General features: G+C 42.3%; 1 protein-coding gene across 1 annotated transcript in view; it reads right to left on the reverse strand.

The window, feature by feature from the left end:
- Positions 1-24,113, reverse strand: part of TDRD12 (tudor domain containing 12) — a 53,489-nt gene that overhangs the window by 21,533 nt on the left and 7,843 nt on the right. The window contains exons 2-15 of the mRNA XM_063437460.1: positions 22,791-22,878; positions 20,390-20,554; positions 13,119-13,255; positions 12,375-12,494; positions 11,324-11,379; positions 10,265-10,350; positions 9,969-10,185; positions 7,885-7,921; positions 6,758-6,817; positions 6,614-6,676; positions 4,810-4,872; positions 3,296-3,362; positions 2,573-2,680; positions 985-1,173 (exon numbers count right to left, since the gene is read on the reverse strand). Coding sequence (XP_063293530.1) covers positions 985-1,173; positions 2,573-2,680; positions 3,296-3,362; positions 4,810-4,872; positions 6,614-6,676; positions 6,758-6,817; positions 7,885-7,921; positions 9,969-10,185; positions 10,265-10,350; positions 11,324-11,379; positions 12,375-12,494; positions 13,119-13,255; positions 20,390-20,554; positions 22,791-22,814 — 1,392 coding nt within the window. The 5' untranslated portion in view covers positions 22,815-22,878. The remainder of the gene's footprint in view (positions 1-984; positions 1,174-2,572; positions 2,681-3,295; positions 3,363-4,809; positions 4,873-6,613; positions 6,677-6,757; positions 6,818-7,884; positions 7,922-9,968; positions 10,186-10,264; positions 10,351-11,323; positions 11,380-12,374; positions 12,495-13,118; positions 13,256-20,389; positions 20,555-22,790; positions 22,879-24,113) is intronic.

Consider the following 24,113-nt stretch of genomic DNA (forward strand, 5'->3'; position numbering starts at 1 on the left):
ATATAATTATCAATACTAACACAACCTTCAAAATGTAACACCTACAAGGACTTGAATACAATTTTCTAACAAATAACCAATACCATGAGCAGAAAGAACATCACAAATCTGATTTGATGAAGTGTCCCCATCAATCTTTGTCTGCATTTTGTTGCTTGTCACTGAGGGTAAGGGTGTATATAACAACTTAAGTATTTAAAGGGACACTATAGTCACCTGAACAACTTCAGCTTAGTGAGGTTGTTCAGGTGAGAACTATAGCTCCCTGCAACCTCTCTCATGTAAACACTGTATTTTCTGAGAAAATACAGTGTTTATATTGAAAGCTAGGAACACCTCCAGTGGCAGTCACTCAGAGTGAACCAGAGGGACATAATATGCCTCCATCCACTTAGATCTGCAGAGCACAAGGCAGCACTGTGCACAGCATCCTGTGATTCAGTATCTCCTCCCCCCTCTGCATGCAGGCACTGAACTTTCCTCATAGAGATTCATTGATTCAATTCATCTCTATGAGGAGATGCTGATTGGCCAGGGCTGTGTTTGAATCATGCTGGCTCTGCCCCTGATCTGCCTCTTTGTCAGTCTCAGCCAATCCTATGGGGAAGCACTGTGATTGGATCAGGCTACCACACGTCAGCAGACTGCTTGTTTTTCTGAGTCTAACAGCATGCAGATTTACAGCTTCTGGCTTGAATACAGTAAGAGTTTTACTATATTTATGGAGGCATGAGTGGCCCACGGGGGCTAGATGGTGGTGTTAACACTATAGGGCCAGGAATACATGTTTGTGTTCCTGACCCTATAGTGATCCTTTACAGCAGCCTCCATAAAAACAATGGGGAGTGATAAAATGGATAAATCTGTATGTTTCCTGCTTAGGAAATACAGGTGAGTAATTTAAATGTTTGCTTCTTTTCTAATACAGTATAAAGACTTGTGCGTCTTTTAAACACAACTATACAGTTAAAAATAGCATCTCACCCCATTCCTGGTAGGCAGGAATTTGTAAAGCCTTGAAGAAAAGTGTAGGAATGTTAGGAGAGGAGGGAGAAACATCATCGGATTCTTTCCATCAGGTGATATGACAATGGTGTCAACTCCCTGTGATATTGCCGGCCAACAGTAGGATTCAGGGACACTTGGCCCATTGTAGGAATTTCTCATTAGCTCCTGTAATAAGTGTTTAGAGTTAGTAAGCAAGTTTATTGTATGTTTACGTCTCAGTGCATCCATCTCATCAAGCAGCCTAAAAATCACAGTATAAAACAAGTCCATTGAATAAGAGGAGTTCCAGATTAATCCCAATGTACATTATCTGAAGGAGTTTACACTAGACTTGTGCAAAACTCAATGGGAGCTGGTTCAGATGAATAAAACTGCTGTTAATCATAACCAAAACTAATCGGTTCTGAATCAACTTTACTTGTAGGCTCCACAGGTTAAACGGCTCAGTATCGATAAGTTCTTCTGTTCACAGGAATTTTACTTGCACAAACCAGCTGAAACTTCGATTTCCACAGGTCCAGTTTGCACCATTTAGTCACGAACATTCAGAGTTTGAATATTTCCTGAATGGACCCACATTATTACAATAAACCGATTACTCACACAATAAGACATCTGAATCAATCACACACATTTATGTTTCTATATTAAAGTTTTATATTGATCACTATGAACTTTGTAGCAAATAACAAGTCTCGGCAAAATAAAGCGCTTAACCCTATCCAAATAGCTTATTTACAAGCGAAGTAAAAAAATGCTGGAAAGAGGTTTTAAATGAAGGATACACTGTTGGAATCTCACAGAGTTGCAACTTTAAAAATAGCGGCCAACATATTCTGATATTTTGTTACACAATGTTCGATTCCATTGTTCCAATTCTATAATATCTTATATATATATATATATATATGTATATATATATATATATATATATACACACACACACACACACACACGTTACGGGTACATATTGTATTTAGCTGTGGGTGCTTTTTCTTTTTTCTTGATTGATGATTTTATGTTATGCAATAAAAGTGAAGTTTTATAATTTAATGTTATGTTTCGATGGTTATAAGATTTAGATTAATGCCAAAGTTGATAAGAACTATAGAAGAAGATATTTGCATGGCAAAAATGAAGTTCAACACCGTTCACAATTGATACACACAGGGCAATTTAGTAAAGGGGTAATTCTAAGTGAATTCAAGGTGAATTCCAAATTTAAGGCCAGAGCAGTCAAACTGAAAGCATCGCTGACTTAGAGAATGTTTCCACTTTGGCTATTTTGACCATACATGTGAAATTCACTGTGAATTTAGACTTGTTTAACTTTAAAAATTGCTGTTACAGCAAGAAAAGGCATAATCATAGTGTGCTTGCATGTCTGAACTAAGAATCGGTCATTGTACTATTTTAACAGTTTTAATAACAAAGATGGACGTTTTTGTACCATTAATGAAGACAACCCAACTACTCTAACACCACACAGTACGGAGAGCTGAAAGAAACCACAACGTCACCCATGTAGTTAGAAATCTACAAATACATTACTCGCACAGATCACCTTTTTGAGGTCAGGAGACAATGGTGCCAGTTCTAGACTGCTACATGGTATACTGGATTTGCGAACAAAAATTGAATATTGCGGTGCTCCAACATTTGGCTTCTTCTCCTGAATGAAAAACAAAGAAATGAACACATATCTACACAGTTAGGTCAGCTAAGGGAAATCACTGTGAAATAGATTCATTATTAGTTCTAATTTTGGGACCACTATTACTACAGCTATTTCCATTTTGATCATTTCTATTAGCAGCATTATTTACAATCTCTGTCAATGTTCCCGGACTGCAACATTTCGTTAAACACGCACAACATTGCAGTGAGTTTCTGCATTTTGTTTTCAAACACACATCGTACTGCAGTACATCTATCCAATGGCCTATTAGTTGGTCAACTCGGTCATATATTAAAGATTTTGCAAGCCTCATACTGTATAAACCCACAATTAGACGTTATCTACATACCGACAACAGAAATGATTCATACAAGGACTTTCAGGTAGGGCTGCAAGCGGTTAATCCATCCTGTCAATTGCTGCCAATTTCATTGAAGCAAATAAAAATAAACGTGTTGTTAAAGTGCTGCGGGCACAGCATATTGCCGATAGCCATATCATTAAAGGAGGACGTTATTGCCCGCACGTTTTTCCTTTTCATCTTTGTGTTAAGTCTAGAATTTGATTAGTGGGAATTTTCCTGTAAATGGTGAAAATAAAAAACATTACCTGTTCAGTTTCTTCATCTTCTGCGTCTGACAGATGTGACATTCTGGGATTTAAGATCTGTACAAGCCTGGAAAGCAGACAGACACAGAGTGATAGTGAATGGACATGATCTCCAGTAAGCAGCGTGGTTATCCCGTAAGAACGGTTCTTTGAGATTTTTCATGCCAAGAGCTTATGCTTATATCAACCGTAGGGCTCCTACTGTCATGGCGTAAATCAGGGATAGGGAACCTTCGACCCTCTAGATGTTGACAACATCTCCCTTGATCCTTTGTCAGCATTACGGCTGTAAGAGCATTATGGGAGATGTAGTCTAAAACATCTGGAGGGCCAAAGGTTCCCTATCCCTGGCGTAAATAAAAAACATTAAAATCGACCCTCTCGCAGAGAATATTGTCCACAAATTACTAGCTCAATTGTAGGCTTAAAGAAACACTACAGGCACCCAGACCAGTTCATCTCATTGGAGTGTTCTTGGTGCATTGTCCCTGTCCCCCCTAGTCCTGCAATGTAACACATGGCAGTTTTATAGAAACTGCAATGTGTACATTACAGTCGTAAGAATGACTCTACTGGCTGACACTATAGTGTTCCTTTAAGTAGGATGAATAATGAGCAATAACTTTTCATCTACAGATTTGCAAGCATGATGGTTAACAAAATATATAGATGAAATGTCATGATCTTTAACAAATGGTATAACCCAACATGCAAATATGAGTCCAGTAACAAAAGAAAAGAGGACAGAGTGTATTACCGGCCCTTAGAAATGCCAGGCAGAGTAAATGACAGCAAAGGTAATAAGAATACTTGCAATCAGGTAACTCACAAGTTGGTGTCAGTGTTCCAGAAAGCAACAAAACATGAAACAGGGCTGAAGTCAAGAGTACAGAAAGCAGAATAGTCAAACGGGCCAAAGGTCAATACCAAAAATGAACAGGAAAATCTATAAACGCCCTCTAGGGCACAAAACTCATGTCACAGCAAGAGAGAAAGGTGTAAATAGCAGTAAGGGACTCCCTATTGGCTGTCAGATTCCTGCGCCACAATGTACACACAGGCAGTGATGGTGGATTAGCACCATGGAAATCGCATTCAGTGTTGAAATTGACGCAGAAGTGTCTTTGATTAGTGGCGTCATTTTTGGAGTCAAATCCACTGATATGTATTGTATTCTACAGATTAAGTAATAAAACAAAAAGATTTATCTCTGGAAATAGTTATTTTAAAGCAAATGCCAAGCTCCGATTCTCTACCAGTGAAATCCTCTTCACCCAGGAAGTTGTTGAAATTGCAAAGTCAATCCAGCTTCACATTTCTTGCAAAAGAAAAATGAGACCATCTGCTTGAAGAAACAGTTCTCATTCATACTTTCCAGTAATTGTAAAGCTGTTGTTTAGTATTATTGCCATGTGAGCTGTTCCTGTCTTCCTACAAGCCTCGGGTATGCTGCATTGTATTGTTCCTTATATTAAAAAAAACTATTCAACATGTTAAATACTCATTTAACTTACGTGGCAAAGTCATATTTCTGATCAGAGTTCCACTCTTTGGTAGCATTGCACATGTTAGAATTTCTGGAGGGGGGGAGATAAACACAGGTAAAACGGCCAGTTTGCCACATTCCAATTACTGGTCATTACACAATGGCACTGCTTGAAAAAGCTATTGTGCTAGATCATGTAAAATTCACACACACTGTCCTAGATAAAACAATAAAACAATTCCTTTTGCAGTAATCGAGAACATGCCCTCGTACTCAGAAATGCAAAGCTCCAGATTTTTATTGTCCCTTAAATGCTACATCTGCATAAAATAAATACAATTAATAAGAAAATAAATAAATAAAAAACATTTATAAAAAAAAAATTCTTCAATCAGTGCCAAATAGAAGAAAAAACCCATAATTTGTCTAAAGTCAACATTGTACACAAACAGCAGCTCCCCATTTCATGTTAATTTCGAGTACATTACATCAGACACGATCAGGTGCTTTCTGCAGGACCCTCATTTAACTTACTCTGCAATGTCTTGATTCCCATCACTTTCCCACATTTGATTACCTTTATTTTCACTAGGAAGTCTGGGAACAAACGTAATATTAATAATAACAGTAGTAATAGTACAAAGCACATGAATGAATAGCGGCCACTCACACATGCACTTTATAATTGTCCACTGGGGTTTGTGGAAGTTAATCCCTATTAATCTAGGTATACACACTCAGCTCCCACTCAGGCTTGTATCAATTCAGGCTGTGAATGGTTTTCATTTGGGAGTGGGGTGCAGAGGGCCAGTGCACTATTTTGTGGGGGCAACATATTAGTGGCTGTGAATGGTGTCGATTTGGGAGTGGGGGGGCAGGGGGCCAGTGCACTATTTTGTGGGGGCAACATATTAGTGGCTGTGAATGGTGTCGATTTGGGAGTGGGGGGGCAGGGGGCCAGTGCACTATTTTGTGGGGGCAACATATTAGTGGCTGTGAATGGTGTCGATTTGGGAGTGGGGGGGCAGGGGGCCAGTGCACTATTTTGTGGGGGCAACATATTAGTGGCTGTGAATGGTGTTGATTTGGGAGTGGGGGGGCAGGGGGCCAGTGCACTATTTTGTGGGGGCAACATATTAGTGGCTGTGAATGGTGTCGATTTGGGAGTGGGGGGGCAGGGGGCCAGTGCACTATTTTGTGGGGGCAACATATTAGTGGCTGTGAATGGTGTTGATTTGGGAGTGGGGGGGCAGGGGGCCAGTGCACTGTTTTGTGAGGGCAACATTTTAGTGGCTGTGAATGGTGTCGATTTGGGAGTGGGGGGGCAGGGGGCCAGTGCACTGTTTTGTGAGGGCAACATATTAGTGGCTGTGAATGGTGTCGATTTGGGAGTGGGGGGGCAGGGGGCCAGTGCACTGTTTTGTGAGGGCAACATTTTAGTGGCTGTGAATGGTGTCGATTTGGGAGTGGGGGGGCAGGGGGCCAGTGCACTGTTTTGTGAGGGCAACATTTTAGTGGCTGTGAATGGTGTCGATTTGGGAGTGGGGGTGCAGAGGGCCAGTGCACTGTTTTGTGAGGGCAACATATTAGTGGCTGTGAATGGTGTCGATTTGGGAGTGGGGTGCAGAGGGCCAGTGCAATGTTTTGTGAGGGCAACATATTAGTGGCTGTGAATGGTGTCGATTTGGGAGTGGGGTGCAGAGGGCCAGTGCAATGTTTTGTGAGGGCAACATATTAGTGGCTGTGAATGGTGTCCTATTGGGAAAAGGAGGCAAAAGGCAGGTGCTGTTTTGTGTTTTTTCTGTTTTCTACAGAAGCGTTGTGTAACTTACTGGGCAAAGTTATGATTTCTATCACATTCCTGCTCTTTGGTAATTTTACAGTCACTAGGAATTCTGTAGGAAAAATATACATATAATTACACATAAATTATCAGCAATATGTAGGAGGGCGATAATGAGGAGTGTTTAACTTACTTGATACATTCTTGATTGCCACATTCCTGCTCTTGAGTAATTTTATACTCACTGGGAATTCTGGGGACAAAACAAAAAAACATAACATTCTAAAGAAGTCATTGATGGTGGTCTCAATATTTATAGATAATCCCAATACATCTGGACTTTGTGATGATAACAGTTCTACAATGGCCACTTTCCCACTGCAAGGCAGACAGGAATTTAGGTGGTGATAAAGGTAAACCAACTAGTCTAGTGAGATTTAATCCGGCAGGAAAGTTGTTTTAACCCCTTAAGGACCAAACTTCTGGAATAAAAGGGAATCATGACGTGTCACACATGTCATGTGTCCTTAAGGGGTTAAATGGGAATTTTCACATGAAAGAGGCAGTTAATATAAGAGCAGATACTGAATGGTACGCATTAGGCGTTTTGTCTTTAAAGTGGCATTCCACCCTCCCCCCCTGCAAAATTAGTATTTCATAAAGATAAAATCATATATTGACTATATTGTAACTTCACTGAAATTGCAACCCAGTCAAAAGATATACTGAGACAGCTACCGCTGTCTATAAGTGTCAATCGCGGGATCCAATAGACCTCAATGCTATACGCTCACGCATGAGCAAGAGCTCGGGTGAGCTGCCGATTACTGGCGCTGAAGTGCTAGTAGCAGAAGAGGATAGGTAAGATGAAAATGGCAGCAACCACAAAGGTCAGGTTAAGGTAAGTTAAACTCACCTTTGCTCCTCTCCACAGTGAAAATGTCATGTTGGGGTCTTGCAAATTAGCTATCTTAAAAGTACGCTATTAGTATTGCAGATCATCTAATGCAGAAATGAATTCCTGCATTAGTCCTCCAAGTTTGGATGCAGTGGTAGGCTAAGAGTTTTTTTCCCCAGTGCTCTCAGCCTATATTTGCCATCTGAAGTTCATTTCCCCATTCACTAAGCAGCAGCAGAGGTTTGGCTTTAAGTGCCAGGAGAGCTCTAGCTTTTAGTTTTCCAACTGCTAAAAAACTGTTAGAAACTAATGGAGGAATGGCGCCTGAAGACTCCGCACCATAACCACTACAATAAGACAGTGGTTATGGTGTGTAGTGGACAAGATCTAATATAGTACATATTTACAGAAGAGTTTCATACCTTAAGTCACATTCTATCTTTTCCTTTATTGGGAATCCTAAAGGGAAAATGAAGATAATAAAAGAAATGTCTTTAATCTTGTACTTTAAAAAATATAAATCATAACACCAATCATGAATAATAATAATAAATCATTCAAGTGCAACGCTCACTGCTCTCTTGCAATGTTTTACCAAAAATCTGCTCTTTTTCTCATATATTTATCAACTATAGGGCCCATACAGGGCGGCGTGAGCTTCTCTCCTCTCCCCAATGTTTATATGAATTCAAGCAACGCTCTGTGCATGGCTGCCTGTTTTTTTTTGGCACTCCAAGCTGGCTATTAAGAAAGCAGAAAGCTGTGCTCGCATCCAGTTGAAATTTATCTGCACATAAAAATATATGCAAAGAACTTTATCAAGCACTAAAATGTGACGGGCTTGGTGTTAACTGCAAGTGCAACATAAAGGATTTAAAAGATTACAGTTTTACCAGTATCAACAATTTGTTCTGTAATTCTGCTTGGAACCCCCTGGAAGAGCGTGATACCTGGCTCTTGAGTGTCCCGGTGCAGCTGGAGCACCTGAAAGCGGGTAGACCAGGTCCTGGTGAGATGCTCCGGGGCTGGGGAGACTGAGGCCTACCCGGGAGGGGAGTGGGGTGGGCAGACAGCCGCTGCCCTGCTTTCCGCCCTGGCAACTAAGGAGAACCCGGGGTTCCCAGCCCCGTTTACCCTTCCCCCCCTCTTGGCCGATGGGGGATATCCCGGCCCCCACCAGGCAGGCAATATAATGGCAGTGCTTCTGAGAGACTCACTGCCAACAACTACCACGCGGCCCATACAAAATGGCCGACAGCGACGCACCCAACCTCTAACCCGCTGGAGAAGGCGCGCTTATAGAGCTCGCACAACACGCGGCCAGAGCTATGCCACCCAAGGCATATTGACACCACCACGACGGGACAACGGAGACGCGCGGTTCTGCTGACTACTCACAGAGCAATACAGCGTTGCCCACACCTGGCTACTGCGACCTATAAAGTACCATGCCCGCACTCAAATACCGGCCGGGTTAAAAGACCACGGAGGCCCAAGGACACTTTCACCTTCAGCAGGTCTCAGGGACGTAATAGACTCCGAGGAGCCCTAAGAGCCGGAGAACCCTAGCGCCGGAGAACAGGATGCTGATCAACATCATGCCTGATGACAAAGCAGACAGGTACCCCAGCTCCCTATGACAGACGGCACCCACAGCATAACCCGCTGGACCCGTCGCTGGCTGCCTTAATAAAAGAAACCCTGGCGGTGGTTACCACCAAACGGACATATCTGCTCCTAATACCACAACTGAGGCGGCAGCATACGATGGTCTTAAATACCGACTGGAGCAGATAACAACCCAGCATACCAAAACCTGCCTGGAGGCACAATATTTACTCACTTGAGTATTCATCTTAAAATAAGCTGTTGTTTCCTATAAGCATATGTCTAAACATTTGTACTGTATTTAATCGCCTAATTAATCTCTGGTCCTAAGAAACCTCTTAATGTAACGTTTTGAAATGAACGGGGATAGCACACAAAATTAGCAATTGGCTTAACCGCGATTGGCAGTGTAGTATTTGGCACGTACTGGAGATTGCCATGCAGCTCAGCTTAACACTTCATGCATAGCCTTATTTACTCATGAGTTCAGTAGTTATTTGTTTTGTTTAAACATAACAGCCTAGCATGCATCAGCTCGTTGTTATTACACGATGACATAGGGTATGGCAGAGCAATGTCTCCTTATAGTCCAGGGAGTGCCTTGTGCTACATGATTATCCCACGAATGGTCAGTATGTAAAATCACCAGACAGCAAAAGTATAAATGTGTGTATAAAGAAGCCTATGACATAACTGTTTGTATTAACTTAGTTAAGCTTGATATATACCACAAAAAAAAAATGTGCATATTCTCATGCCACTGTCTACCCTTTTGTTACTTTTGCATCACGCTGCTGTGGCGTATGTTTGATTCCATGTAACCACCTGCACAACTAAAAATAAAGAATTAAAAAAAAAAAATCATTGAAAGTGAAAGTGAACAAGAAGCGTCCCATACCTGAGTGACAGCTTTGTGAAAATCTAGTTTCAAATAAGGTAGGCCAGAGGGCCTGTGTTGGACAAGCCACAGCTTTGGAGTTGTGATATTCCAGAAAGTGATTTCTTTCTATGTTTTGCAGAATCTTAACTTTTGCTGGTTCCACCTTCTCTTTATGGGTTTTCTCCGTACAGAAACAAGCAAAGTTCTTTGCCACAAGCTCATCGTTGACGCATACCTTAATAGACAGTTGTCAAGTTATTAATTGCATTCTAAGTGTATCTACACCTACAGATATATGTCAGAAAAGCTATTACCGTAGCATCCTTTGTAGTGACATATAGATAAACACTCAGAATGTTGTCTTCCAAAGAACACAGCTTTGCTTCAGTGAAGGTTGACTCTATTAAATAGAATAAAATAATATAAAGAAAAATGAGACGTTTGTAGTCACTGGAAGGATAACATACATTAAAAGAACACTGTGATATCAGGAATACAAAAAAAATGTATTCCTGACACTTTTTTTCCCAGCAACGCACGAGTCCTTGGCTGAGATCACCAAACTTGATGATCTCAGCCAATCCATAGGAAAACATTGTGAAGCTATTGAGCATGTGCAGTAAAACATTGCACAGTGCCAATCAGCATCTCCTCATAGAGATGCAGTGACTCAATGCATCTCTATGGAGAAAGTTCACTGTCTCCACGCAGAGTATGGAGATGCTGAACGAAGGTGCTGCACATTGTGAGGGACTGCCACTTGAGATGTCCCTAGGCAGTAATGTAAACACAGCCTTTTCTGTGAAAAGGGCGTGTTTACATTAAAATGCCTGCAGGGACCGACTATACGGCATTAAGCTATAGATGTTCTTGTGACTATAGTGTCACTTTAAACATATCTAAACTTAACTTGATAAAATACACTATCATCAACTATATCTTTCCTACTACCAAAAACAAGTACACTACCATGGGTTCACCAACACGATACAGCCTGCATTTTTACATGGCAGACACTGAAATAACCCATTAAAAGAAAAAACACCAACTCACTAAAGCATTTCAGCTTTTAATCATGTATTTTTCCCCTTTCACTCCAATGTTTACGGGGTGGACAAAGTGGTAAGTCCCGTCACTAATCCCACATCCACTATTCTTTAGTGGTAGTGACAGAGATGCTGGTCTTTCTCAGGATCAATTCCGGGTTTTCACAGATCGTAGACACATATGTTTATTTTTTGTTTTGGAAGTGGTAACATTTTGCTGTATTGGGCTGTAACACATTACTCCCACAGTGTTCTTGACACCGATTTGTTTAGTTACGAAGATAAAGGAACCGATTGAGGATTATCAGATATACAACTCATTCTTACCATTTAGAAGCGTCCTGAAATATTGAATGGCTGCCGTGTCCCATTTTTTAGACGGTCTACAGAAACACACGATTTAGCACCGTTAAGAATAATGCTGCAAATATTTATAATTTTCACATGATTTCAAGCGCAGATCTAGTCAGTGTATCTAAGACTGTGAGAAGAGAATTTTGGAAAACTGCAGCAATAAATTTCAAATGAAACTGAAATAATATAAGCAGTAGCCAAGATATATAACTTGAGATTATTGTGGAAGAAATATTAAACTATAATAAAGTGGATGGATTGTTTCGTACTATTACAGAGTTATTCACTAAAGGGGGGGGGGGGGGGGGGGGGGGGGAATACCTGGCAAGTCAACACGAATTTCAAATTTAAGCCCAAGTCTACATTTTGAAATTCGATTTGAGTTCCTGGCATTGTTCCTGTTGGGGTTCGCTGTTGTTTATGATCAACGTGTCATGATGTATTTTTGCAAAGCATTAAAATTACCTTTGTACATCATGCTAAACAAATTGCTAGCACATATGTAGATGAAAATTGCAGCATTCTACTTTTTATCACAAGTGTTTGCCGCTTCTCACTGTCGTAGTGGTAAAGACTACAAACAAAAAGCCAGAAGTATCTGGTAATGCAACCTCTCCAGAGCCAATGATAGGGATCGAAGCAAAGCTCGTTAATATAGCCACCCTGTCTATTTCTGAAAACCATACTGGGAGGACAATCTCAATTTATATAGCTGCTTGCAATTTTGCTAGCACAATGTATATAGACTGAGTCTACGCCTACCTGAAGGCGAATCTGTCATCTACACGACTTAGTCATGGCTTTTTAACTTCACTCCCAATCCTCTGGTCAGAGTGCAGGTTTTGTTTGTTTGTGCAAATCTGACAACTTTAATTTGTGTAATCTGCCTTTTTGGAAAGCTATGTTGAAAGTAACCGCTTTTTTCTAGGGCTGAATGTCCCTAATACGTGCCAAACATTGAATAAAACCCTCTGAACAGTCCGTAATGTGTGTTATGGAATGGAGATAGGATAAGGTATCTTACCTAAATCCTGTCGTGTCTTCAGAGAAGTTAATGCAGAGGGACACTGGTCGAACATGGTGTAATTTGAACTTTTTAGCTCGGAAGGGGAGCCTCTTACAATCCTCCACTGCCAGGCGAACGCTGCAATCAACAGGAATTAAAATGTCACTCTAATTTAAATACTCACTCTATACAATACAGCTTCAGCACAAGGAATGTGTAGTGATTTTCCTCTTGCACTCAGTGGGTATACTTGGGTATACTTCGCTGCCTGAGTGCCATAGGTAGCTTCCTATTTTATGCAGACCAGAGTAGGATTTGCTATATGAGATTATATCTTATTTAGTTCCTTTTTAGGAAAGATAAGGCTTTCTTTTGAAACATTAATTTGCATAAATAAAATCAATAAATAAAAAGCAGAAAATATAAAGAGGTGATCAGCTACAAAAAATTAAAGTAAACTGCCACACTAGCAACGTGTCAAGTGAGGACGGGTGCCTGAGGGACCCCTTGTTTCGGCATGTGTAAGATCATGAGGACATGCCCACAAACAGTAAAACAAAGTCAGGCAGCACACACCACTGCTGCAGAAGAGAAGATAGTGAAAACTGGAAAAATAATAAAAAAATAAAAAAATAAAAAAGGTAAGGAAAATGAGCAAGAACAAATAAAACGGCTGTCTGGGCCTTTGGGGGGAAAAAAAAAGCTATGATGACAGAGCCCCTTTAATACTTTAAAAAGCACATGGATTAGAAGATAACTTACTCTCTTTTTTGCACAGGGCAAAGCTTAGCATGGTCCAGAAGGAAGCACTCCACCAGTCCATTCTCTGCATTGCATGCAACTGCCTCCAGTGTGGCACGGCACCAACACTGCAGCTCTTCACAAAACACCATACAAAGCTACATGAGGGGGAAGGGGGAAATCAGACATCAAATAACTTCATGGAAAATTGCAAACTAAAGCCAATAAAACATCCCTAAAGGAACACCACTGTATTTATCTCTGCGCTGGAACTGTGTGCGCCTATCTTGGCTTCCGGTCAATGATTGCCCAAAGTGCTGCTCTTTTTATGTCATTGAATATTGCAAACTTTTCTGTTACTCTTCCTCCAATGCAATGTGTGCCTTGCCCATACCAGGACTGAATAGGACTAGGATGTCAAGCAAAAAATCTTTAGTGTACATTAAAAAGAAAAGAGCATCATTTGAAAAAGGTTAAAACAATTGATAGGTGAATTTTAATAATGTATTAAATTATGTAAATTCCAGAGAAATAAAGGTTTGCCTTTAACCCCTTAAAGCGGCACTGTCATGCCGAATCCCGTTTTTTTTTTAACCCCCCTCCCGCCTCCACTACATCCAATTGCCCCCCTAGTCACCCCCAAATGCCCCTAAGCCCCCCAGATTACCTATTTTTAAATCTGTATCTTCTGCACCGATCTTTATTCAGGGCGCCGCCATCTTTGTGTGGGTAGGTGAAGTCCCTATGGGACACGTCATCTACCCACACTACACAGACTGTGAGATTCCCGCACATGCCCAGTGAAACACCTGGACATGCGAACGGGAATTTCATCTATTCATTCATTCATCAGACAGACGAATGAATGAATAGAAAAAATCAGACGAACAAACTGACACTGAGTATCAGTGTTCGTTTGTTCGATCAGTTTATTACAAGGAGGGAGCTACCGACGTGCAGCTCCCTCCTTGTAATATGTAAAGACAGAAGCGGTGGGGAGCTGTGCTCCCCACCACTTCATAAGCCCCCCAGGTCCCCCCTCACTCTATGGGGGTCAATATGACCCCCATAATAGCACAAGGGAGATTAAAATCTCCCCAATGCCCCTACTCGCTATACCGCGAGTAGGGGCATGTCCACTAAACAGTGAGCAGCCTGTGGCTGCTCACTGTAAAAACATAAATGGTAATAAGGGGGGGGACCTACTGTCCTCCCCCCCGGCCCCCACCCCTGCGCGGTGGGTGGGGGCCCTAATAAAATAATAAGGGGGGGGGACCTACTGTCCTCCCCCCCGGCCCCCACCCCTGCGCGGTGGGTGGGGGCCCTAATAAAATAATAAGGGGGGGGGACCTACTGTCCTCCCCCCCGGCCCCCACCCCTGCGCGGTGGGTGGGGGCCCTAAATAAAGATATGGGGGGGGACCTACTGTCCTCCCCCCTGGCCCCCACCCCTGCGCGGTGGGTGGGGGCCCTAATAAAACAGTAAGGGGGGGGACCTACTGTCCTCCCCCCTGGCCCCCACCCCTGAGCGGTGGGTGGGGGCCCTAAATGAACCCCCCCCCCCCCCATCAAGGTGACTAGGGGTCCCAAGCCCCTTGTCACCCCCCCACCCACCCCCCTCACCCTAAAAATAGTGAGGGGGGAATAAAATAACTAACCTGTAAAAAAAATAATTAAACTTACCATTTGACGTCTTCTTTTTTCTAAATTCTTCTTTCTTCAGCCCCCAAAAAGGCCAAATAAAAATCCATCATACCCGTCGCACTTTAAAAAAAAAAAAAAAAAAAAACGAGCGCAAAAAAAAAAAATTAATCCATGTTCACCCATGGAGGGCACGCCGCGTACTGTGCTCCGCAGGGCGGGTCAAGGCTTATATAGCCTTGCCCCGCCCTGCAATTAGGCTTAGAACACACTGATTGGTTGGTTTAAGCCAATCAGAGTGCTCTGTGTCATTTTACAAGCGTGGGAAAATTCCAAAGAACTTTCCCACGCTTGTAAAATGACACAGAGCACTGTGATAGGATGGTTTTCAAGCCATCCAATCACAGTGCTCTGTGTAATTTTACAAGCTTGGGAAAGTTCTTTGGAATTTTCCCACGCTTGTAAAATGACACAGAGCACTGTGATTGGATGGCTTGAAAACCATCCTATCACAGTGCTCTGTGTCATTTTACAAGCGTGGGAAAGTTCTTTGGAATTTTCCCACGCTTGTAAAATGACACAGAGCACTGTGATTGGATGGCTTGAAATCCATCCTATCACAGTGCTCTGTGTCATTTTACAAGCGTGGGAAAGTTCTTTGGAATTTTCCCACGCTTGTAAAATGACACAGAGCACTGTGATTGGATGGCTTGAAAACCATCCAATCACAGTGATCTGTCATTTTACACAGCGTGGGAAAGTTCTTTTGAATTTTCCCACGCTGTGTAAAATGACACAGAGCACTCTGATTGGCTTAAACCAACCAATCAGTGTGTTCTAAGCCTAATTGCAGGGCGGGGCAAGGCTATATAAGCCTTGATCCGCCCTGCGGAGCTCAGTACGCGGCGTGCCCTCCATGGGTGAACATGGATTAATTTTTTTTTGCGCTCGGTTTTTTTTTTTTAAAGTGCGACGGGTATGATGGATTTTTATTTGGCTTTTTTGGGGGCTGAAGAAAGAAGAATTTAGAAAAAAGAAGACGTCAAATGGTAAGTTTAATTTTATTTTTTTTACAGGTTAGTTATTTTATTCCCCCCTCACTATTTTTAGGGTGAGGAGGGTAGGTAGGGGATAGAATGTTTTGGGTGGGGGGGGTGACTAGGGGCTTGGGACCCCTAGTCACCTTGATGGGGGGGGGGGTTCATTTAGGGCCCCCACCCACCGCTCAGGGGTGGGGGCCAGGGGGGGGAGGACAGTAGGTCCCCCCCCTATTATTTTATTAGGGCCCCCACCCACCGCGCAAGGGTGGGGGCCAGGGGGGGAGGACAGTAGGTCCCCCCCCTTATTATTTTATTAGGGCCCCCACCCACAGCGCAGGGGTGGGGGCCAGGGAGGGAGGACAGTAGGTCCCCCCCCCTTATTATTTTATTAGGGCCCCCACCCACCACGCAGGGGTGGGGGCCAGGGGGGGGAGGACAGTAGGTCCCCCCCCCTTATTATTTTATTAGGGCCCCCACCCACAGCGCAGGGGTGGGGGCCAGGGGGGGAGGACAGTAGGTCCCCCCCCCTTATTATTTTATTAGGGCCCCACCCACCACGCAGGGGTGGGGGCCAGGGGGGGAGGACAGTAGGTCCCCCCCCCTATTATTTTATTAGGGCCCCCACCCACAGCGCAGGGGTGGGGGCCAGGGGGGGAGGACAGTAGGTCCCCCCCCTTATTATTTTACTAGGGCCCCCACCCACCGCGCAGGGGTGGGGGCCAGGGGGGGAGGACAGTAGGTCCCCCCCCTTATTTTATTAGGGCCCCCACCCACCGCGCAGGGGTGGGGGCCAGGGGGGGGAGGACAGTAGGTCCCCCCCCATCTTTAACCCCCGCGCGGGGGGGGGGGGGGGGTTATTAGGTGTTTTTTTTACAGTGAGCAGCCACAGGCTGCTCACTGCTTACTAGACATGCCCCTACTCGCGGTATAGCGAGTAGGGGCATATTATTTACTAATACTAAGTAATCTTTACTTAGTATTAGTACATTTGGCTTCAAGACCAATTCAGGTCTTTCAGCCTTTTAGTAGATAGCTCCCTGATACCGTGGGAATTAGGGAGTTATCTACTAAGCGGCTGCAAGATGCAGCCACAGCAATGAATAGGATCGGAGTTTCATTCATTAGAATGAAATTCCGATACGAACAAAGTACCGAATTGCATCCTAACACCAATGGAGAAACTCTTCTCATTCTGTTAGGATGCAATTCGGCAGTTTTGCCGGCGTTCTGTCTAAGTGACAGGACTTTCGGCAATACTGACAGGAAGTATTGTGGGAACTGGGAGGAAAGCTAGGGATCATGGGAAAATTGCTCTGACCAGCGGAAATGAAGCACACTTTGCTCCTCCGCTGGTCAGAGCTGGTCAAGCGGAGGAATCCTCCATAAGACAGAGTCCCTACTTTGTCTTATGATTTTAAAGAAAACTAAAGAAGAATGGAAGAAAAGAAGAACAGATCCCGAGAGAGGGGGAGAAGAGGAAGAGATTGAGGAAAGGTAAGTTCGGCATGACAGTGCCGCTTTAAGGAGCAAACTTCTGGAATAAAAGGGAATCATGACATGTCACACATGTCATGTGTCCTTAAGGGGTTAAGGAGCAGCATTATCAATGCTTGCCAACAGGACATGTTTATTAAAATTCAAAAGGCAAGGAAGACTGTGTTGGCCCATTGATAATGCATGGGTTAATTGCAAAATGGCCCATAAGTGTAGGATGTGGACCGTGCCAACACTATAAAGATATATCTTGGGATTCTGCACTGTGTAATTTAAGCCTCTGGCTTACAAACAAACTTGCGTTTCCCAACAATTACTGCAAAAACATGATGGCTCTAGCAATTGATTTTTAGTAACCAAATAATTACAGTTTAAATAGATAGTGTTTTTCTAAACACCCTGTGGTGTTGGTTATGCTGATTATATTACGAATATCTGAAATATACTGTGTTGCGCCAAGTTTACTGATAAAGAAAAATAATGCATCTTGTTTCAACAAATGTTTTATCTTATTTGAAAGGCATCTTTCTTACAAATTGCAAATTTGTGTGTGATCCTCATGACTCTCCTCTTGTACATAAAGCATTTTCACAAAAATTGTATTTTATGTACTATTCCAGTTCCACCAAATGAAATGTGTTGCATGAACATGGGCATCCTACTTGTATACATTAGATTTATAAAATGAACAGCCACTATTTGTTTAAAGGGACACTCTAAACACCAATACAACTTTATCATAATAAAGCAGCGTTGGTGTATAGATCATGCCCTTGCAGTCTCACTGCTCAATGCTCTGCCACAAAGTTAAATCACTTTTATTCTATGATGCAGCCCTAGCCACTGCTCCCATGGTTTCAATTTCAATCAGATCTTACAGCACAATGCATTTACTTTAGAAGTTCTTATGTCCTGCTCTGTTAACTAGGGATTATTCTAGCATAGTGAACAAATAATTTAAAGTTTATTAAAGATAGGAGGCGAATATTTGCTTAATCTTTCTTTACTGAAACCTCCAGCAGCATAGAAACAGTGAACAATAGATAGCTAAAAATTAGCCAGTCAGAGGGCATGACACTGGTATGTATTGTAATCAGGCTCCTCTTTCTTGATGCTTGTGATTCGCAGGAGACTCAATCAGGTAATCTAGAACAGTTAAAACAATAGATAAATTTAGTCGCATAGTCAACCAGGTAAACTAGGAACCGAAGAAGGATCCATGTAGTAAAGTGGATGGATTCTCATACTGGAAAGAGAAAAGAGACATCGTGAAAGTATGGTTTATTGGTACCATAAAAGACCAACACAATGTCCTAACTCGGTTAGGTTATAAAAAACCTGCCAGAGGCAACGTCTAGGTTAGTATAAAATTAGCTAATGTACGAATATACTAAAGAAATCAGATAGATTTAAACAGGTATATTAAATAAATCAAATAGATTAAAACAGATAAGGATGTCAGTTAGGTAACAATATAAAGACTTGTGTCATAAATGGTTATAATGCATAAAGGATAAAACAGAATCTGTAAATATATGAGACATGTTTAAAGTAGTTCAGAAGAAAATAGCTTAGGGTTGGAGAAGAAGGGAGGGAATATATTCGCCTCCTGTCTTTAATAAAATTTAGATTATTTGGTCACTATGCTAGAATAATCCCTAATTTTACGGCAAGACAGGAGGCTTCATATTTGTGGTTTTAAATCGGAGAAGTCAATGATAAAGAAGCATGGGCCTAAATCAGAAGGTCCAGAAGATGCAGCCGCACCTCTCACTGAGTGGGCACCAAAAGAGGGCTCAATCCCTGCCAGAGTGAGTAGCCACTTAATCCAACGGGCAATTGTCGGGCCTGAGGCCGGTTTGTGAGGTCCGACATATGACAAGAAAAGAGGACCTGAGGGGGCGCTGAGTGTGGTCGTAAGAGGGATGTATTGATGAACACATCGAGCCACGCAACTAACTTTTAATGACGAACCAACTTTAGTAAGTCTCTTAATGGTAAAGTGTACCCCGGGGCAAAGGTTACTGCATGGAAATCGAAAGTTCAAATGTCTGAAACTCTATGAAAGGACACTAAGCAGAATGTCCCTTTAATTAGGTGAACTTCCCTGATAGAATCCGACAAAAAGCAGAGCAGAGCTGTAAAAAAGTCTGTTAGTGCTGCACTTTCCCGATCGGTAAAAAAGGCAGGAAAGTGCCGCAAACACGTAAGATGGCTGCCGCGAGTAGAAAGGTGTCAGGGACATGTTGGATAACAAGTAAAAGTAGCAAAAGTAGCAAAACGACAGACAGGCACCGCGCTGCAGTGGCGCTCCACAGAGAAGAAAATTATAAGGAAGCGTCTAAGAGGAACACTTGTAGAAATAGAAACAAGGAGAAAAACTGTCAAAAGATGTGAAATATGAAAGAACACAGGCACTTTTTAAGCAGTAGCCTGTGAAGTAATAAATCCATTATAATAACCAAGTTTAATTTGAAGAAATATATAATGAAAGACATAATATATAAGAATATTTATAATAAAGTCTTAAATGTAAGAGACTGTAATTGAAATACACTCACCTGGGAGGCAAGCAGCAAAGAAAGAGGAGCCTGATTACAATACATACTACTGTCATGCCCTCTGATTGGTTGATTTGTATCTATCTGTTGTTAACTGTTTCTTTGCTGCTGGAGGGTTCAGTAAAGAAATATTAAGCAAATATGAAGCCTCCTGTCTTGCCATAAAATTCAACTTAAATCACACACAGGAGACTGCTGCAGCTCTAGCAGGTTATTAACATAGCATGAGATAAATTATAAAATAAACACATTGTGCAACAAGGGAAGCTAAAAAATGCAGGAAATGCGTAGGAAAGCTGTGTAGTCACATGCAGGGAGGTGTGGCTAGGGCTGCATAAACTAAGTGATTTAACTCCTAAATGGCAGATAATTGAGCAGTGAGACTGCAGGGCATGTTATATACTGTATACAAAACCCCTTCATTAAGCTAAAGTTCTTTTGGTATTTTGAGTGTATAAATCTTCTTTATACAGGCTCTATATGTAGACATGGTCTTTAAATGTGTGATAACCTGGAATATAGGTAGATTGAAGTTTTAGAAACAGTTTGTGAATTACCTCTCCAACAGACAATGAGATGGGCCTTAGTTGCTCAATATCTCTGTATGACTTTGTGTACAGCAAATTCAGATCTGCGTACATATCCTCATACTCCTTGTTTTCGTATGTCCTTAGACCATTGATCGTGGTTATTTGACACCAAAAACAAGTTGGGTCTTCAACCTAAATAAATAATCGGAAAACAATTGTTAGCTTTGCTGTTATTTATTCTCCCAGAGATAAATACCTAACAATTTAAGGCAGTTCTGGGAGCATGCACAGCCTACCGTGCCTTTTCAGTTACAAGTCCCATCATCACAAACATCCTACAAGAGGACGGATAATGATTAGAGTAACAATCTGGTAACAGCAAGAGGAGCCACAATCAACCTGCAATCTAAACACTTTGCTTTTCTATGACCTGTGCACTTTCTGTTAATGTTGTTACCCAAGTAATGCTTTCATTGTCTGGGGACATGTTTTCCCATTTATAGATTCATCACTACATGCACATGAATAATAATAACAACAATGTACTGGACCTGTGAAATTTGTACGGTGCTGCATAGTCATATCACAAAATAGTAAACTAATTTATACATTTCCATGTAAGCACGCCGGTGTAATATAAAATATATATATTTTTTGTGGGTAAATATGGAATCCATTAAAGAAAATATGCATAACTCTAAAGAAAATGAGCACTTTTATTTTATTTAATTTTAACAGATTTATAAAAACATAACTTTTTAATCCTAGCCTTTTTTCCCTTGATATATCATTTCTATGGTCTTTGGCTCCACCCTTATCTTTTATCATGCAGCACTCATTGAGCTGACAGATTTCTATGTACATATGGAATCAATCTTGAAAGAAGCCATCAGAGGCTACTGGACTACCATGGCCATTGCCAGTTTAGGAAAGGCTTGGCTTGGTTCCATGTGACCTAAAGAGCACATTAAAGACACTCTATAGGCAGCCAACCACTTCATCTCAATTTTCAAGTACTGGTCTGTTTTATTATTTTAAGGTGCTTAAAAATCTAAGCCTGACCGTGGCGCCTGACCGTGGCGCTGCCTAGACGCATGCAACACAAGCTCTTAACTATACTGCGAATCCTAGGGAAATTATCCCCACTATTGAGCTACAATACCTACCAAAGTACACTACCCATGTTGTGGGTTCACAAGAGACCTGATTAAGACCTCACTCGAAACCTTTAGCCTCCAGGAACCCAAAAGCCTCACTGTGGCCTACTGTTAACAGAGCCAGGGAGAGACGGCCGCTCTCCTAGCCCCACACAGTTCACAGTGTGACCCTGCTGACCTAATACACCCCCCTCTGGACCCCCCTCAGTGGACCCCCCTCAGTGACAACCGGGTTATCCCGGTTGTCACTGGGCAGCTACGTACAGCCCTAGCCATATCTATCTCCTGATTTCAGCCGTTAACTCTGCACACTTAGATGTTCCAAGATGGCGGATCCCAGCCCTCCAGATATGTTCACGCTTGGTAGAAACCGGGGAGCACACCAGAGCACTACGGATCTCTGCTTGGTGTGGCTGGAGGAAATATTCTGGCGCTTCTGGACGAGACTCCGACGGCACATAGAGCCCATCCCGCTCGCACCTCAGGAGGGACCTCAGAGAGGCAAGAAAAAAAGGTCTGGAAAACCACCTCCGGGTAGCAAGCCAATGAAATCACATACTCTGCTACCTACCCGATGGCCTCGACTACGTGGCACTAGGCGCCGTATCTTACAGCAGCAAAATTGTGTGAGGAGGAATACCTGCCGGAAAAAAAACCCAGCCTATGACCGGATCCTCGGGCTGCCCCCCTCGGAGGAAGACCATGGCCACAGTGAGAGTCCTAGCTTGGGGAGTGGTGAGACTGGTCCACGTGATCGCAACAAATTGGAACCTCTCTGAGGCCTCACTATCAGACTTTCTAGCAGAAACTCCGACCCTGCCGCTGAAGGGAATTGGCTGATTCCGGCTACAAGCCTAATGCCGCTCATCTGCTGACAGCAGACTCATGCCTACCTTACTGTCTTGCTAAGTGATCTTATAATTATTGTTGTTTTTACTCTTTCATTTTTATTGTGTGGTATTGTAATGCTAAGCTTAACCCCATTGGCTTAAATATTGGTTCAGTTCTACTGCATGTCATATGGTAATCTTAGTAATCATCCCATTCCCTGAAATCAACCTATGTCATGCTTTTAGTTCACTATATTTTACTGTATAGCTTGTTTAAATAATAATACTATAAAAAATGTGCAGTTTCTATGTGCTAAGTCAAAATCTTTGTTGATAAACCTTTGCGTGCTGTTGTGGCACTTTACACATGCTTGTAAATCTCTTGCACAAAAACAACGATTTTTTAAAAAACTCAACAAATCTACTGTACATACTACTTACATTTAGCACCACCAATCCATACATCTTCTCCAATACACAATAGCACAAGATAAAAGGACCAGGAAAGTTCTTATGGGAATTCCAGCTCCTGGGAGATAAAACAATTCCAACTTATTAGGTAGAACACATTTAGACTAGAACAAAAGACAGAGTTTCATTAAAATTATACTTTAAGTGCCAGGAATACAAAGCTGTGTTCCTGGCTCCATAGCTCCCTCTGACTACCCTGTAAATAAAAGGTTTGAAAACCCTTTATTTACTTACCTTTTCTGGGTCCTGGCTCTGCACCCTCCGTTGGCCAGGCACTAATGCGTACGCGCGGTAAATGCCGTGCACATATTAGACCTCCCCATAGGAAAGCATTGAATCAATGCTTTCCAAATGGAAAAATCTGACGCTGATGTCCTCATGCAGAGCGTGAGGACGTCCAGCGTCAGATACCGGACCAAAGGTCCATTTTAATTTAGGAAGCCCACTAGTGGCTGTCTGGTAGACAGCCACTGTGGGCAGACTTAGAGCTGCAATGTAAACATTAGAGTTTCTCTGGAACTGCAATGTTTAACATTGCAGCACTAAGTGCAAAGGGGACGTTGCGCCCAGACCACTTCAACTAGCTGAAGTGGTCTGGGTGCCTTCAATGTTCCTTTAATATAGTGGTGTTTCATAAATCAGAAAGATGGTTAACCCAACTTGACAATACTGTTAAAGGGACACTCCACAGCCATATACAATCAATAAATGAATCACTATATAGGAGATATACACCCAATGAAAACATGCATGCATTTAATTATGCTTTTTTTTTTTTTAATTTGGGGTATAGTTAGAAACCGCTTGCAAAAGCTGCAGATTTTTCTGGTTTGCAGCCTTCCCCTTTAGACGGCCAATATAATAGAATTCATCTTAGTAATACGGAACTCTGTCTAATGACAATGCCCGAGGTGGAATTACGCCAAAGAGAACAGAGGGGATAAATTCTGTGTGTGCAGCGTTTCGTACACTGCACATACAGAGTGCAGGCAGGCAATATGCTCAACACAACTCAGTGAAGTGATCATGGTGCTTGTAGTAATTGTTAAGTCTTGCTATGGCTGAACGAAGAAGTATTCCACAGAATGTCAGGTGTGTAGAGACATGTGGCAGAACCAACCTCGCCCCTGTGCACTGGAGAAGGCCCGGTTGCTCGCCTGCTCCCTTTAGACTATGGCCCGGCAGTTAAAACCTTTTATTTTCCATGCTGAAAGGCTTATTCGTGCCTTTCTGCCGGGGTGTTCGGTAGATTCAATCTACCGAACAAAGTACCGATCGATGGACCACCTGGGA

Source organism: Pelobates fuscus, chromosome 12 (assembly GCF_036172605.1).
Source record: "Pelobates fuscus isolate aPelFus1 chromosome 12, aPelFus1.pri, whole genome shotgun sequence".
Lineage (NCBI taxonomy): Eukaryota > Metazoa > Chordata > Amphibia > Anura > Pelobatidae > Pelobates > Pelobates fuscus.